Source organism: Phalangium opilio, unplaced genomic scaffold (genome assembly GCF_054372755.1).
Source record: "Phalangium opilio isolate 3A_F unplaced genomic scaffold, DU_Popi_V2 ptg000225l_1, whole genome shotgun sequence".
NCBI classification, from domain to species: Eukaryota; Metazoa; Arthropoda; class Arachnida; order Opiliones; family Phalangiidae; genus Phalangium; species Phalangium opilio.
In genome coordinates, this window is record NW_028324219.1 from 493,811 (window position 1) to 509,246 (window position 15,436).

At 34.7% G+C, this 15,436-nt stretch overlaps 3 protein-coding genes across 3 annotated transcripts; 1 reads left to right on the top strand and 2 right to left on the bottom strand.

The window, feature by feature from the left end:
- Positions 1–1,529: 1,529 nt before the first annotated feature.
- Positions 1,530–3,286, bottom strand: LOC149614106 (uncharacterized). The gene is made up of 4 exons (XM_089857804.1): positions 2,977–3,286; positions 2,729–2,903; positions 2,401–2,480; positions 1,530–1,846 (listed from the first exon to the last, which is right to left on the bottom strand). Exons 1-4 carry the CDS (start codon positions 3,154–3,156, stop codon positions 1,550–1,552), a joined length of 732 nt encoding a protein of 243 aa, XP_089713930.1. The 5' UTR covers positions 3,157–3,286; the 3' UTR covers positions 1,530–1,549.
- On the bottom strand, positions 3,221–7,473 carry LOC149614107 (uncharacterized). Its single transcript, XM_089857828.1, has 7 exons — positions 6,362–7,473; positions 5,718–6,292; positions 5,301–5,387; positions 4,404–4,555; positions 4,136–4,333; positions 3,984–4,065; positions 3,221–3,802 (listed from the first exon to the last, which is right to left on the bottom strand). Exons 2-7 carry the CDS (start codon positions 5,868–5,870, stop codon positions 3,221–3,223), a joined length of 1,254 nt encoding a protein of 417 aa, XP_089713954.1. The 5' UTR covers positions 5,871–6,292; positions 6,362–7,473.
- LOC149614108 (uncharacterized) lies at positions 7,239–8,591 on the top strand. Its single transcript, XM_089857829.1, has one exon. It carries the CDS (start codon positions 7,239–7,241, stop codon positions 8,589–8,591), a length of 1,353 nt encoding a protein of 450 aa, XP_089713955.1.
- The last annotated feature ends 6,845 nt before the right edge of the window (positions 8,592–15,436 follow it).

Here is a 15,436-nt window from a genome sequence, read left to right on the forward strand (position 1 = left end):
TTAGCATTTAGTTTTGTGTAAAAACTTGAGTAAATTTCGATAAGGATCGAGCCCTTGTTGTAAATAATAGCATAAGTTCATGTAATAATAGCATACGTTCATGTCACTAAAAGGTGCTTTGATCTAAAGTCTCCCCGTAAAGCATCCAAAATACACTCTAAGAAACAGTGGTGTGATTCAACACCTTTTTAACTCTTTTTGATGGTGCTAAATTCAACACCATTTCTAGTGTGGGTTTACACCCTGAAGGGTGTTAAATCACACCCCTATGCCCAAAATTGAAAAAAGAGATTTTGAAATTATGAGTGTTATAAGACTCCTTTTAAAGCGTTATTATACACCGTTTTAGGCGCTAATATACACTCTTAAAAGTGCTTATGTACACTCTTTAAAGAGTATACACTCTTAATAGGGTTAATATACACTCTTAATAGGGTTAATATACACTCTTAAAAGAGTTAATATACACTCTTAAAAGAGTTAATATACACTCTTAAAAGAGTTAATATACACTCTTAAAAGAGTTAATATACACTCTTAAAAGAGTTAATATACACTCTTAAAAGAGTTAATATACACTATTAAAAGAATTAATATACACTATTAAAAGGATTAATATACACTATTAAAAGAGTTAATGTACACTATTAGAAGAGTTAATATAGCCCTTAAAAGAGTTAATATACGCCCTTAAAAGAGTTAATATACGCCCTTAAAAGAGTTAATATACGCCCTTAAAAGAGTTAATATACGCCCTTAAAAGAGTTAATATACGCCCTTAAAAGAGTTAATATACACTTTTGAAAGAGTTATTATACACTTTTAAAAGAGTTAATGTACGCCCTTAAAAGAGTTAATATACGCCCTTAAAAGAGTTAATATACACTTTTAAAAGAGTTAATATACGCCCTTAAAAGAGTTAATGTACGCCCTTAAAAGAGTTAATGTACGCCCTTAAAAGAGTTAATATACGCCCTTAAAAGAGTTAATATACACTTTTAAAAGAGTTAATATACGCCCTTAAAAGAGTTAATAAACGCCTTTAAAAGAGTTAATAAACGCCTTTAAAAGAGTTAATATACGCCCTGAAAAGAATTAATATACGCCCTGAAAAGAGTTAATATACGCCCTTGAAAGAGTCACTATACGCTCTTGAAAGAGTCACTATACGCTCTTAAAAGAGTCACTATACGCTCTTAAAAGAGTCACTATACGCTCTTAAAAGAGTCACTATACGCTCTTAAAAGTGTCACTATACACTCCAAAAAGACGTTTCTAAACACCCCTTAATCGATAAAGTACACCCTGTAAACACTGTATTAAATTCTTTTTTAGCGAAATTTTACACCCTTCAAGGTAAATTGACGCATTCAAACATCTTACATTTAAGCGTATTGACGAAAAAAAAGTTAATAGAAACACAATTTTAAATTTTAATTTACTTTTTACTGTGTAAATTTAGCAGATCTCCCCCTATCCACAGGACCTAACGCTTTAGTTTGTATTCTTTCAATGCGTTTAAATTTAAATGCAAGAAAATTAAAAAAATTTATTTGACTTTTCCACATTTTAACAGCTTGTCAATAGTAGATTTTACAATTTTACATGGCTTTGTATTACTTAAGTCCAAAAAAAGGTGTTCGAAAAAAGTTAACGTTTTTTTCAAACATGGATTGTATGTACAGTGAAAAATCCAATAGCTGCAAACATAGCTGATTATAGCTGTAATTAAATCGGTGCATTCAATCACAATTACACCATCGACGTGAATTTTAAACGTTTTTGAACCAATAATACTTTGCTCGTCATAAACAATGACTGGCTCAACGGGGATTAGCTTGATGTTCTTTAAGAATAAAAAAACAAATTCTTAGACACTTTGATAATTCCGGGAACTAATGTATACACTCATATGAGCATATAATTATACTATTAGAAGTAAATAGGAGGAAGTACGTCTCCAGCTTAAGCTAAGGCGCCCTTTCACATAAAAACACGGTTTGTGGCGCAAAATTTGAATTCATCTGATCAGAGAGAGGCAAGTTATGGAGAGAAATTTTCTTACGTGTTCCTCCAACTTGCCTCTTTTTGTACAGAAGAATTCAAATTTTGCTCCACAAACCGTGTTTTTTATGGGAAAAGGGCACCTTACACTAGCCTCAGCTGGAGAAAAGTACTTCCCCCTATTTACTTCTGCTACTATGGGTTTGTGTGCTTGCTAGGTAGAAGGTGGCGTGTCCTAGAGAGAAACTATAGAGTACGAAACAGCGGCGCGACTTTATGCTGATGCTGATTGGGTGTCAAAAAGGACTTCATAAATGTCGTTTAGAATAAGCCCCGCTGCCTTAACTAGCACGATAGTGACGCTAATTCATGATAATTCGTAGTAAATAATTTTACCTTTTCCCAACAAAACATTTTTTGGTAATTTTCTCCAAAAAAAAAGGGAATTACTAGTAAAATTCCCTCGTTTCTCGCACCTACAAATGTAAATAATATCATTAATTGTTTTGCAGACTTCGAACATTTATATTAACTATATATGTCTTAAATTATTTATCTATAAGATTATGGAAAAGCTACAAAGTGTACAATGCTTTGGAACCTATGGATACCACCATGAATTTATTTATATACATCCCTGAATAAATTCATGACTTCACGTTTTAACTCCGTTTATTAATCATAGATTTATATAGTAACACAAGGATATTGAAAATTTACATACGTTTTTTCTCTAGTTTCGATGCTCCGTTTGAGATTTTTCCAATCACCTCTGCCTTTAAAAGTTTAGATGTATGTTTTGGTGCAGTTTCCCAGATTTCACTTCCATAAACTTTCAGAGCATGCTGGAATTTTTCATCTGGGTGTCGGTTGGCAATTCTTTGAAATTCTAAGTTAAGCTATAATGAAACGTTTTCCTTTTTAAATTTTCTCTCCAATTTAAGTACCTACATATATATAGCATTATATTACCTGGCGATAGTCTTTAAGAGCTGGGTATTCCTCCATTATTTTCAACACCCCAGCCATTTCATGTATGGCTGATGCTCTGGATGCGAATGTTCTTTCCATCCTTGAGTCAATGGCTTCTAGGTCTGGATTCTTCTTTTTTATTTCAGCTGCCATAAATATTTTATGCTTAGCGATGCTCATATCATCTTCAAAATTATCTTGAATCTATAAATAAATTATAAAATTTGTGAAAAATAAAGGTTTTTTAAGGTTCAAAATAATTAATGAACTTTACGACAAAACGGTTTTCCTTGGACTTTTTGGTTTTTTTCATTTTCGCCACTGCAGAAGATTTGGTTGATTTAATTCCAACTTCAGCGCTGCTAGTCTCGCTTGTATTAACAGGCTTCGTGGAAGTACCAGCCAATGATTTTATTGGCGAAGACTTGTTTGTTTCCATAACGTGTATGTTTAATGAGTCTTCGCTGTTTAAAGAATCAAAATCGTTTCTTGACTTCTTTCCGTTTAAATTAACTCTTATTCCATCATCAGAATCATCCAATAAATGTTTCCTTTTATTGGCCACTGCTTCATCTGGCAAATCAGATTGTATTTCATTCGTGTTGTTAGAGTCTGCTTCATCTGGAAAATCAGATTGTATTCCACTCGCGTTATTAGAGTCTGCTTCATCTGGAAAATCAGATTGTATTCCACTCGTGTTGTTAGAGTCATCCGCTTTTGGTTTCTTTTTGCTGGCATATTTCGCCCTTTTGTCGGAAATGGAACTTGTTGTAAGAGTTCGTCGAAAGTTCTTGAATTTGTTGCATAATTTGTTTTGCCATTTTTCCTACAATATGAATTTACTAATAAATACTGGCCTTCAACTTTGCCGGATACCCACTAAGACATTTTTACGCGATTCACGCTCGTGCGCCATTTGAAACATATAAGCGCATGAGCGCGAAGTGGGTAAAAATATCTCAGTGGGCATTCGGCTGTCTGTCAGTGGTCAGATAGACTAAACTCACGAATCCACATCCTGCATCATCTTCCAAATGGTGAAGTTTTCGAAGAATCATCTTTGCTGTATGCAAATGCGATGGAGGGTACCTAATATAATTTAAATGTAAGATGGTTTGCATTTTTAATTTCACAATACTTTTATTTAAAAGTTGCTTACGCTTCATATTTTGATACAAGGTCGTTAAAAACCATAGAAATGATTTCTTTTTCAACTTGTTTTTTACCCTTATCAGGCAATTTCTTATAAATATTAGCATCTGAAATATGTGCTGGGAATGTAGGAAGTACATACTCAAGAGCAAAATTGGCTCTTGAACCAGAAACGGTTAATGATTTTCTTTTAATGCCAATACACCTAAAAATATAATTTTATTTAAAATGTTCTGAACATAAATTATATCTACCATAAAAAAATGCAAAATTACCAAGGTAATACCGGTTCATTTACACCTGCGTTTGACTCTGAAATAGTCGTAGCGTTAACAACCGCTGGCATTGGTTGCGCGCCATCTGATACAGGCACTGGTTCCTCTGATGTTGCTGAAGCTTCACCAGCCAAATATGTGGATTTATGAGTCTATTTAATTTCAATATGAAAAATTTACGTTTAGTTTGTTATAATTAGCCTCTTTGCCTTATATTAAATTTTTTGTTTAATTTTAACTTAGATATTTAGTTAAAGTGACAATAAAGTATTAGGCCTAGATTATAGAAAATTAATTGGAAAGTGAAATTTATCAAAGGGGTAAAGTTGAAAGAAATTTGCGACAAAATTAAAAAAAAAAGTAAATGATAAAAAGCTGTCTAGCTGAAATTGTTTCATAGTAATATCGGTAGAGAGGGGAATAGATTGTGTAACCCCTGATTTTATAGCGCTTTTGCGACAAAGGGTGCTATCACGGAGAATGGAGAGATGCCACTAATGTAAGAGATAGAGGGGTACGTGAGGAAGATCACTTCAGTTAAGGAAGCGTTTTAAAAAAGTATTATGCGGGACTGAAATTACTTTCTACTCAGACATTTTACTTGGAGGGGGGCAGGAAAGCTTCTTGACATAATGAATGCTGAAACCTCCCAATATGGCTGCCAAAACAGAGGCAAGACTTACGAGGGTGGGACGTATGACTCGCCAAAAAGGGGGAGGAGCTAAGGTTCATGACATGATCTACACGTACATAGTTGTGGGTTAAATGCAGGGGAAAAATGAAACCCACCAGTATGGCCGCCAGAACCGAGGTAAGACTTATGAGGATGGGACTCAAAATGTGGTACGAATAAACCTGCATGGTATTCATCAGCTATTAATTTACATATTTTCTTACCTTTTCTACAACTTTTATAACCATTTTGTTCTTTAAAATGGTTCCTTCCGTGATGTTTACAAAGGTTTTATAGTCATCATCATAAATCTTTAATTAAAGAAGATTAATTAGGTTTATGAAATGAAGCTTTTTCTAAATACAAGGAGCTAGTCATTCTTAGATTCCCTGTACACTCGAAATATGTACTCCACAAGTTGCTTGAAAGAATGTTTTTTACATAGAAAGTGGTTCTTAAAAGACATAATTCATCCGAGGGGAAATCCACAAAATTTTGCGCATCTAATTTTTAAAATATGGCGTAATCAATGCACAAATGCGTCGTTAAGCATGAAGTGAATTTCCCCTTTAAGATTGTGGAGGAAAACATAATGATCCTCGAAAAAATTATCCAAAACATGTATAAAAATTAAAACTGACCTGATACAGCAGGTTTCCACCAGAATATTCCATAAAATCATTGCGATTTAGCAATAAAAATTCTTTCAAATATTTAAGTGTTCTGCCGCTCAAGTTCACTTTATTCTTATCCTCGCCTTTGCAAAGCAGAATCTCTATTTTTTCCGCTTCCATAATTACTATTTAATTCCGATAATGAGTGTTAATTTATAGCTATTCCGTTAAATTCACAGTTTAATCCCTAAGACTAAGTTATTCGCAGCCTAAGCCTTGGTACATGAGTATGGCCGTTAATTACAAAGAAACACTCGACCTTAAACTTGCACGTAGTTAACCGTTTTTACCATGTTCAGTAAAAAATAAGCCATGGCTTACGAATCCACAATGAAATCTTTAGTATGATCTCTCACTGGGGAAATTGATGTTTGACAGCATTCAATGTACAAAAGGCTGCTCCCTGCCCCTCCTCCAGCATTTGTCTAAATTAAAAAAAAAAACTGAAAACTCCTTCATATTTCAAGGAGAGAGGGATGGTGTGGTAATCAGCGTTTAGGTAAGGTCGTACAGTACGGAATTGCAAAGGACGCCCCCTCTGTCTTAAAAATAGAAGATATTTTTCAAACAAATACAATTACGCTACGCTGGAACACTTAACATTCGCCTACCGAAGGGTAAGAGCGTGCACAAGGTATACACTGGGTCAGTTTTAGTGCAGTAAGTAGCTCATCATCATTGCCACTCCATTTTTACCTCATTTCGCCCTGCTTTTTACACTATGAACTCTTTCGCGCTTTCGCATCTACAATTTCCGTCTTCGATTGGTTGGTGGTGAACTTTGCCCTTATTTATAGATCTTATTCTCACAATTTGTTTGTTTTACAACTAGCTCTAAATTGAAAATTACTAAAGGGATAGTAACCTTGAAATCGATCATTACATTTTATCTCGAGACCTTATTTTTTCGAATAGAATGTGAAAAAAAACAACCACCAATTGAAACATTTTCCATGTTTTGAGAAATATTTAATTACAATTACGGTCACAAACCACGGAATTCATCACTATAAGTTGACGCCTATGTTAGGTCATCGACGTGTCTTGTATCAACATTACAAACGGGTCTTATCTACAAGGACCTACCGGACCTGCAGTAGAATCTTCTTTCCAACTTTAAAAATGTTTAGGAATTTAAAATAACATTGAATTAAAACTATATAAAACATTGAAAACCTTACACGCACAGAGTCAAAATTATCACTACTATCAAGAAGAGATATGCAGTATATAAATTCCTTCTTGCTACTATCACTTTAAATAGTGGTTTTATTCGCCAACAGCAATTGACGTAGGGAGGGAAACTCACAATTTTTTACGAACAGTGATAAAAAATTCCGTAACGTACTCTGTATAAACTTGAAAACTAGTGGTTATTAGTTTTTAATTTATGATTAGAAATATTTTCTTAGATGAGATGTTACTATCAAAACTTTGAATAGTTTCAAGTTCAAGATCCGTTATTTTTCTCTGAATTTTCCAAATAAAATGGCACATAGCGATTTAAAACTATTTAGTTGTGATAAATGCACGTTTTACGCGAAAAAACTGTCATTATTATTGACTCATATAGAATTTCAACATGAAAAAGAAGCTAATTTTCGTGTAATGTGCAGTATTGATTCATGTGGCCGCGTTTTCAAGAAAGTGGTGTGTTATAGACGGCACCTCAAGAAAAATCATTCTCCGGCGCTTCAGGAGAATTTAGATGACGCTGATGATGCCATCCCCCATGATAATAACATTCAAGAAGAAAATAATCTAGAATTGCCTTTTGACAATTTAATGGACGTGGATGAAAACTCCCACAATATAAATGCAGCTTCACATTCATTTGATTTGAAAAGAGCCATCCTTTTAATTTTACTAAAATATAGCGAGCAACACCGTTTGGCGCATTCAGTAATTAAGGATTTAACGAATGATTTGCTAAATTTATGCCAAGAATTATTAACTGCTCAAGCCAAAAAAATATTTAACGGTGATGAAAACTGGGACGAAAATGAGTGCAAAGATAAGATTTTCAGCGATATCGAAACTGTGAGTGCGGTATTCGAGAGTTTAAATTCCGTACATAAGATTAAAACTGTGTGTGTGACAGAAATGGGAATTGTTGAACCTACTCAAGTGAACTTTGCTCTTTCAGAAGGCTCTATCAAAACTCGCCATTTTCATTATGTGCCTTTATTGCGAACTATTGCTAACCTTTATAAAAAACAGGAAGATTTTAAATTTCACGAAATTGCGACTGCTGAATCTGAAGGCGCTTTTGTATCCCATTTTTTTAACGCATCGTTCTGCAAGAAAATTGTCCAAACTAACCAAGGCAATTTGCCAGCACCAGAAACTCTGCATCTTCAAATTTATTTCGATGAGTTTGAGGTTGTGAACCCTCTAGGATCCAAACGGGGAGTTCTCAAAACTTTGGGGTGCTATTTCACAATATTGAATAGAAAATATAAATATCGCTCAAAATTGGAAGATATCCATCTAATCTCGCTAGCCAAGTCTCAGGATATTGACAGTTATGGTTGGAGTGAATTCCTTAAGCCCCTTTTATACGAACTGGAAATCTTGGCCAAGGAAGGAGTCCTTATTGAAGGTTTAGGAGTACACGTAAAGGGGTACGCTTCTATAATAAGTGGTGACAATCTCGGCCAGCACAAAATAGGTGGTTTTGTTCCTTATTTTGGCTCTGGCAGAATTTGCCGATTTTGCATGGTTGATAAGTCTGAAATCAGCACGAAACGGACAGAAAAGGAGGTGGTTTTGAGATCCATAAATAGGCACAAGTACCATTTGTCATTCGTAAAAAAAAATCCAAATGAATCCTCATTGTAAAAAATGAAAGTCCTTTGATGACTCTTTCGTACTTTGATTTGACGGAACAACTGGTTCCTGATATTATGCACGATTTACTCGAAGGGGTTCTCCCATTTTTGCTCAAACGAATTTTAAACAGTTTTATACGTGAAAATGGCGTATCTATCGAAGATATTAACAAAATTATTGAAACCTTCCCTTATGGAAAAACCGAAATCAACAAACCACAACCTCAATTAAGAAACTCCGTTTCTGGGAATGGTAATCTAAAATAGTGATGCCACGAATATTCGGTTACTATTCGGTATTCGGCCTATTCGGCCATTTTTTTCGTATTCGGTATTCGGCCGAATAATTCGTAATATTCGGCCGAATACCGAATCTCCAATCATGAAGGAAAAAAACGGAAAAATTGCTCAAAAATTATTTATTTCAATAAAAATTTTTACTTTCATATTTATAATCTACCAGTGGTAAGTTGTGATGAATAAAAAAAAAGCATATAGTGAGACGATCTACTCGCAAATGAACCAAAAACCTAAAGATGCTATAGACGGGTCCTATAGTGTTAAAGAGAGCGCGTTGAAAAATCGTAACTTCCCCCTTTTCAATCCCTCCTTCCCGAGTTTATCACCAACGTTGATAGCTTCCGCGCAGGCGCGCTTTAGCAGAGGCGGTAAAGAGCGGATCTAAACAGTGTATCCCTCTCTCTGCTTGCGCGCCAATATTGCGCAGAGCAGTAATCGCGTTACAGCTAGTGCCGAGAGGAGAGGAGTTTTCCCACGCAGGGTGGGAAATAAGGAATTTTTTTAAACTGGACATTGGGCCAGCGACCCCTCTGGCCTGGAATAAATAAACTGGTCCATGACCACTGACCAGGGCGCATCGTCTGCTAAATTGAAGAAGTGGATGATTAAAATATATAAGCTAATGTCTGGATTCTGGAAACCATTGAATTTTCTTAGTGGTCCTGTGGACCACTGACCCCCCTCCGATTTAATTTTTAAACTGGTCCGGGCAATTTTTAAACTGGTCATTTGCCCTGTGCCACCGCCTTATTTCCCACGCTGTTCCCACGCGACCCTACATTTCGCGTAGCCGTCTGCCTATTCACCTCACCATTCCATACCCTTCTTCTTCCATGATGAGACCTGTCCCATTGCGGTCCGTGCGGGGGATGTACATATTTCGCGGAACGGGTTACAGCTCATAACCGGTTTCGCGCGAGTTGCGCATATCTCACGCCCGAATATTCGGTTGCCGAATATTCGGTGCTTCGGCCGAGAGCATGGCCGAATATTCGGTATTCGGTATTCGGCAAAATCAATATTCGCGGCATCACTAATCTAAAAGGATCAGCCAGCGAAATATTTTGCTTCTTCAGGCTTTTCCCATTAATGTTCGAAATATACGTAAGCGACGATAGTTCTGACTGGAAGATATACTTGAAGCTCCGCCAAATGTGCGATGCCTTATTTGCAGAAAAAATTCCATTTCCCCAAATTGATCGGTTAGAAATTTTAATTGATGAGTTTATTCAAAGTGTTGGAGAGCAATATGGGTCTGATAACATAACACCAAAATTTCATTACTTAATACATTATCCCAATTGTATTCGAAAATTTGGACCGCTTTTCCCTATCTCGTGTATGAGATTTGAAGCCAAGCACGCGATTTTCAAGGACATAGCAGAGAACAGCAAAAACTTCAAAAATATAACAAAAACATTATCAGTAAGGCATCAAATTTTTGAATGCTTCAGTTCTTTAGCAACTAAAACAGAAGGCATTCAAAAATCCAGTCACGGTAAATTTTTAAAAAGGAAAGAATTCCCCATTGAACTACAAAACATGTTGTTAGAGAAGTTCCCACAGATTGAAAACCTGTATAATGTTACTTCAGCTGTTTACGACAATGTATCGTATTTAAAGGAAGGGCTCCTTTTAATTAATATAATTAACCCACGAAATCTCTGGTTTGTCGAGATAAAATATACCTTAATTATAAATGGTCAAATGTATATATGCGGTTTTATTTTGAAAACCAAATCTTTTCACGCAAAACTTCATTCATATGAAATAGAATCCAGTTCAAACCAGTGGGCAATGTTCAAGGCTGGTAAAGAAATGCATTATCATCTGCTTGATAAATATAAGATTAGAAATGAATTCTATATTTGTCCGAGGGGCGGTTTTTATTAATCTGTCAATAGGAGGTCAAATAAATTTGTTATAACACTCAAGTTCCCCGTCTTATTCAATAACAATGAAGGTAAAATCGCCAAGGCTTTTGAGTATATAATTTATTGAAAATATATTTATGCAATGTTTTCGAGTGTCTAGCCACTCGGACTGTACTAAAGTGATTATGCGTAGTATTTAAAAGCCTTGCCCGTGACAGTACTAAAATGACTACTCAATCATCAATATTATTGTAAAATTGTAATATTTTTCATGTTTCATAGTCGTTGGGCAACACCCACAACCCCCTCTGAAAATTCTACAGGGCCGGTAGGCCCTTGTAGATATGACTTGATACCCGTTTGTAATGCTAAACGAAAAAATCACCTTTTTAGGGTTAGCGTCCCATAGAAAAAGCATTACATTTTACCCGGTTTTTTAGGGGAATTGTCATAGGCGATACGGAAAAACTACAGCGAAGTTAGTTTTCGGAACACTTTCAAATTAACAAGCATTTACTAAATGAGAAACTTACCTGTTTAGTTTTTCAATAAATGAAGTCTAATTTTTGTAATTTAACTAATTAGTTAGGCCTTGAATTCCCTATTTCATAGCAGACGACAGTAAGAAAGTTTATTTCATAGCAGACGACAGTAAGAAACTTTATTTCATAGCAAACGAGAGTAAGGCATCGATAATTAATGTTTTAATATTTCATCCGAGCTTGAAAACCTTTATTTGGATTTTCCAATGAACTATAACGCCCTTAATAACCAATACTTTGTTAAGGGTCCAATTTTCGTCTAAAAAAGTAATTCAGGTAAATAATTACAGTTAATAGTGGTTTTAATATCGTTTGAAGTAATTTTTCGTCGTTCGTTACGGCCAAGGCTTAAGTCTGTGTAATATACTCTTTATAGCGTCTTTCTTCCTTTAAGATTATTAAAAAAGCTGATTTCCAGCTCTGTTTTGGAATTTCATATAGTCTGCTTCGTTTCATGCTAGCTAGAAACATATCGTAAGTTCCTAACCCTAGGTTTCACAATGTATTTCTAGTCGATGGCGCTTCCAATATAAGTAAAAAATGGTATAACTATCCAATTTATTAAGGCATTGAAATCCAGAGCTGTGCTAATTAATTATTTAGCTAATTGAATTTCTAATTAATTAGCAACATTTACTAATTGAAAATGGTAATTGAATTTTAATTACCTTAGTTCTAATTGAGAAGTAATTCTAATTAATTAGTATGAATCGGAAAGGTAATTATCTAATTAAAATTTAATTAGATTTAGGATTAACTAATTAGCCAATTGGATTTTCAATTATTCTTTTACGCCAATTTGTTGTAAAAAAATCGAGGAATTAACTCTTGATTCTTCTATTTGAATATGAAAAAGCCTTATTATATCGATGAGGAAACCTTAGTGCTACTCTAAATTTTTCAGCTCCTCAAATATGAGAGAATACTAGTACTAGTAGAAAATTTCGTAGTTCGCAACTGCCCCATTTCGAAATTTCGACTGTTTTACCTACTCGAATTAATAGTAGTGCGCATGTATTTACTACTCAGGAGTCCATTATAGGAACTGTGGCAAGAAAATGAAGAAATGAGACAAATTTTAACATGACATTTTTGGCTTCCGTACCCGTTTTTCAATGGCATTAAAACATTAAACTTTGCATTACCAAAGTACTAAATCCATGGGCACTTTCAAACTTTTATATTTACTTATGGTTTCTTTTTACCTTAATTAGAAAATAGTAATTCTAATTAATTAGTTTGATAAATAAATGTCTAATTTCTAATTGAATTGAATTAGTTTCTATGTCTAATTGCTAATTGGCTAATTAATTAGTTCATAAATATTTCCCTAATTGCTAATTGGCTAATTAATTAGTTCATAAATATTTCCCTAATTGCTAATTGGCTAATTAATTAGTTCATAAATATTTCCCTAATTGCTAATTGGCTAATTAATTAGTTCATAAATATTTCCCTAATTGCTAATTGGCTAATTAATTAGTTCATAAATATTTCCCTAATTGCTAATTCTAATTCAATTAGTTGTCAGCTAATTAGCACAGCTCTGTTGAAATCAAAGATCGTGTTTTCACCTTATGAAAAGTTCGAGAACTTAAAAATACAACTGCAAAGATGAGAAAAAGTTCAATGTGTTTTCGCTTTGGCAGTTAAGACAGTGGTGTTTAGGTAAGCGCAGTTAATTCAACATTTCCATATGAGGTATACAGGGTTTCATTATTTTATAATCTCACTAATTGTGAAGGTGTGTGATATAGTTCCTGAAATTCAACCAACGTAGAGGACCACATCATTCGTTAAAACGATTTTTATCCCATTAAACCAGTCAGTATGTTTTGTTATGTTATAATTTTATAAACTATTTGTTACCAACAGTGGATTGTTTAATTCATAAATACGAGTAACAGTGGTGCTGGTTAATCCAGGAGAACAGTGTCGTTATGTAATTTAATTTAATTAGTAATTTAATTTACATGTTTACATCAGCGCAAATTTTTCCAACGCAACCACTTCAGAGGGTTACGTTGTTCGCTATTTCCACAGTTCACATTGCCGTTTGTTTAATTGTCTAAATCGGTATGAATTGTTTAGTTGGTGAATTATTTATTGGAATTCATTAAATGAAATCATATACGTAAACATAAATAATCATAGACCTTTTAACAAACCCGGATGATCGGTGATATATTTCTTTGGGTTTTAAAGGGAGAATGAAAAGGTCTGACACTCAGTTTTTAATCCTTTTATAATCATAATATAACATGAAAATAATTAATAAAAGTTACATAACATCTCCGTTAAATTTATGTAGTTTTAAAAGTTTCAATAATTGACTTCTAAGCCTAAAAGTGGTGGTCTTTTCTCCCTTTAAAACACCAGCACGAGAGGCATAACACCTGGTACCCTATATATATGAAACACTTTAAATAACATTATGCAGGAAAAAACATTAACCCTTTTTTGAAATAACTCTTTTATTTATTTTTTTTAAAAAAGTTGGAATTTGAAAAGAAAAAAAAAACATTTTTGTAATTGAAAAACCAAAACAATTACATTTGAAAATAAAAGTAATATTAATTTGTTTTTTCTCCGAGTTAATCCTGTATGAAAATAATTTAACAAATTTAGTGATCAGTTGTTCATTTACACCTTTAAGCAACAAATGAGTTTTATACCACGAACGCGGCTCCAACAATCCCGTGCCAAATGACCGTAGCGGCCACAATTGTTGCAACGCCGCCCCCTGGCATTGCGGCCGCTACGGCCACGACCGTTTCCACGGCCTCGGGATGGGCCGATCCCCCTTCTTCCCAAGCGGCCGCGTCCTCTGGTGCGACCTGGTGCCGTTCCATCTAAGAATTGTACAGTAACTCTGCAATTATTCGATATACTGAATAATCGATCCATTTTGTTACCTAGATATTGAAATAAAGACATTTATTATTATGGTACTAATCTTTTTTTTTTCATTCAAACAAGCGCTGACTTCTTTCTATTTCCCCTAAGCCTTAGCTTTGACCATGAAAGAAAGCAGCGCTCGTTAGCCGTTACATATTTTGAAAAATACGTTTGAAAAAGATTTCAAACTGAAAATATAAGCAATAAGTCCTTTAAAAGCTACTAAATAAGCAATTAAACACAAAATTATCCAATTTGTTAATAAATTTTAATTTTAAAATCATTTTCACTCACAGTTAAGTTTAAGAATAAATTTGCTTACTTGTTCTCGTCTCCTAGTTTGAATACTGAGTGCGAACCACCGAGAAAGATCTATTAAAGGGGCTCACCGGCGTTGTTGGGGGGAGACCGCCCTTAGTTCAGGGGGAAAACACCCAGCTCTTTGGCCCTAAGGAATGGCGCCACCGTCGCGGTGGGCGTGTAAGCAATATGCTAACGGAAAGTTTCACCCCCCCTTCTCCCCAACAGCTCCTTTAATGGACAATAAAAAAACTAAGTGCGTTCAACAATCACTACCAAGTTGTCGGTTTAGTACCGCATTGTAATTTTTCTACGGAACCGATAACCAAGGGCGCTTTTATGGTAGACCTAGCTGAACGTAGCTAATAAAACCGGGCAATACGGTAAATTTCATTTCTTCTTTAATAGACCCCCCAACAGCGCCGGTGAGCCCCTTTAATAGATCTTTCTCGGTGGTTCGCACTCAGTATTCAAACTAGGAGACGAGAACAAGTAAGCAAATTTATTCTTAAACTTAACTGTGATTGAAAATGATTTTAAAATTAAAATTTATTAACAAATTGGATAATTTTTGTGTTCAATTGCTTATTTAGTAGCTTTTAAAGGACTTATTGCTTATATTTTCAGTTTGAAATCTTTTTCAAACGTATTTTTCAAAATATGTAACGGCTAACGAGCGCTGCTTTCTTTCATGGTCAAAGCTAAGGCTTAGGGGAAATAGAAAGAAGTCAGCGCTTGTTTGAATGAACAAAAAAAGATTAGTACCATAATAATAAATGTCTTTATTTCAATATCTAGGTAACAAAATGGATCGATTATTCAGTATATCGAATAATTTCAGAGTAACTGTACAATTCTTACATGGAATGGCACCAGGTCGCACCAGAGGACGCGGCAGAGGGGGCCGCTTGGGAAGAAGGGGGATCGGCCCATCCCGAGGC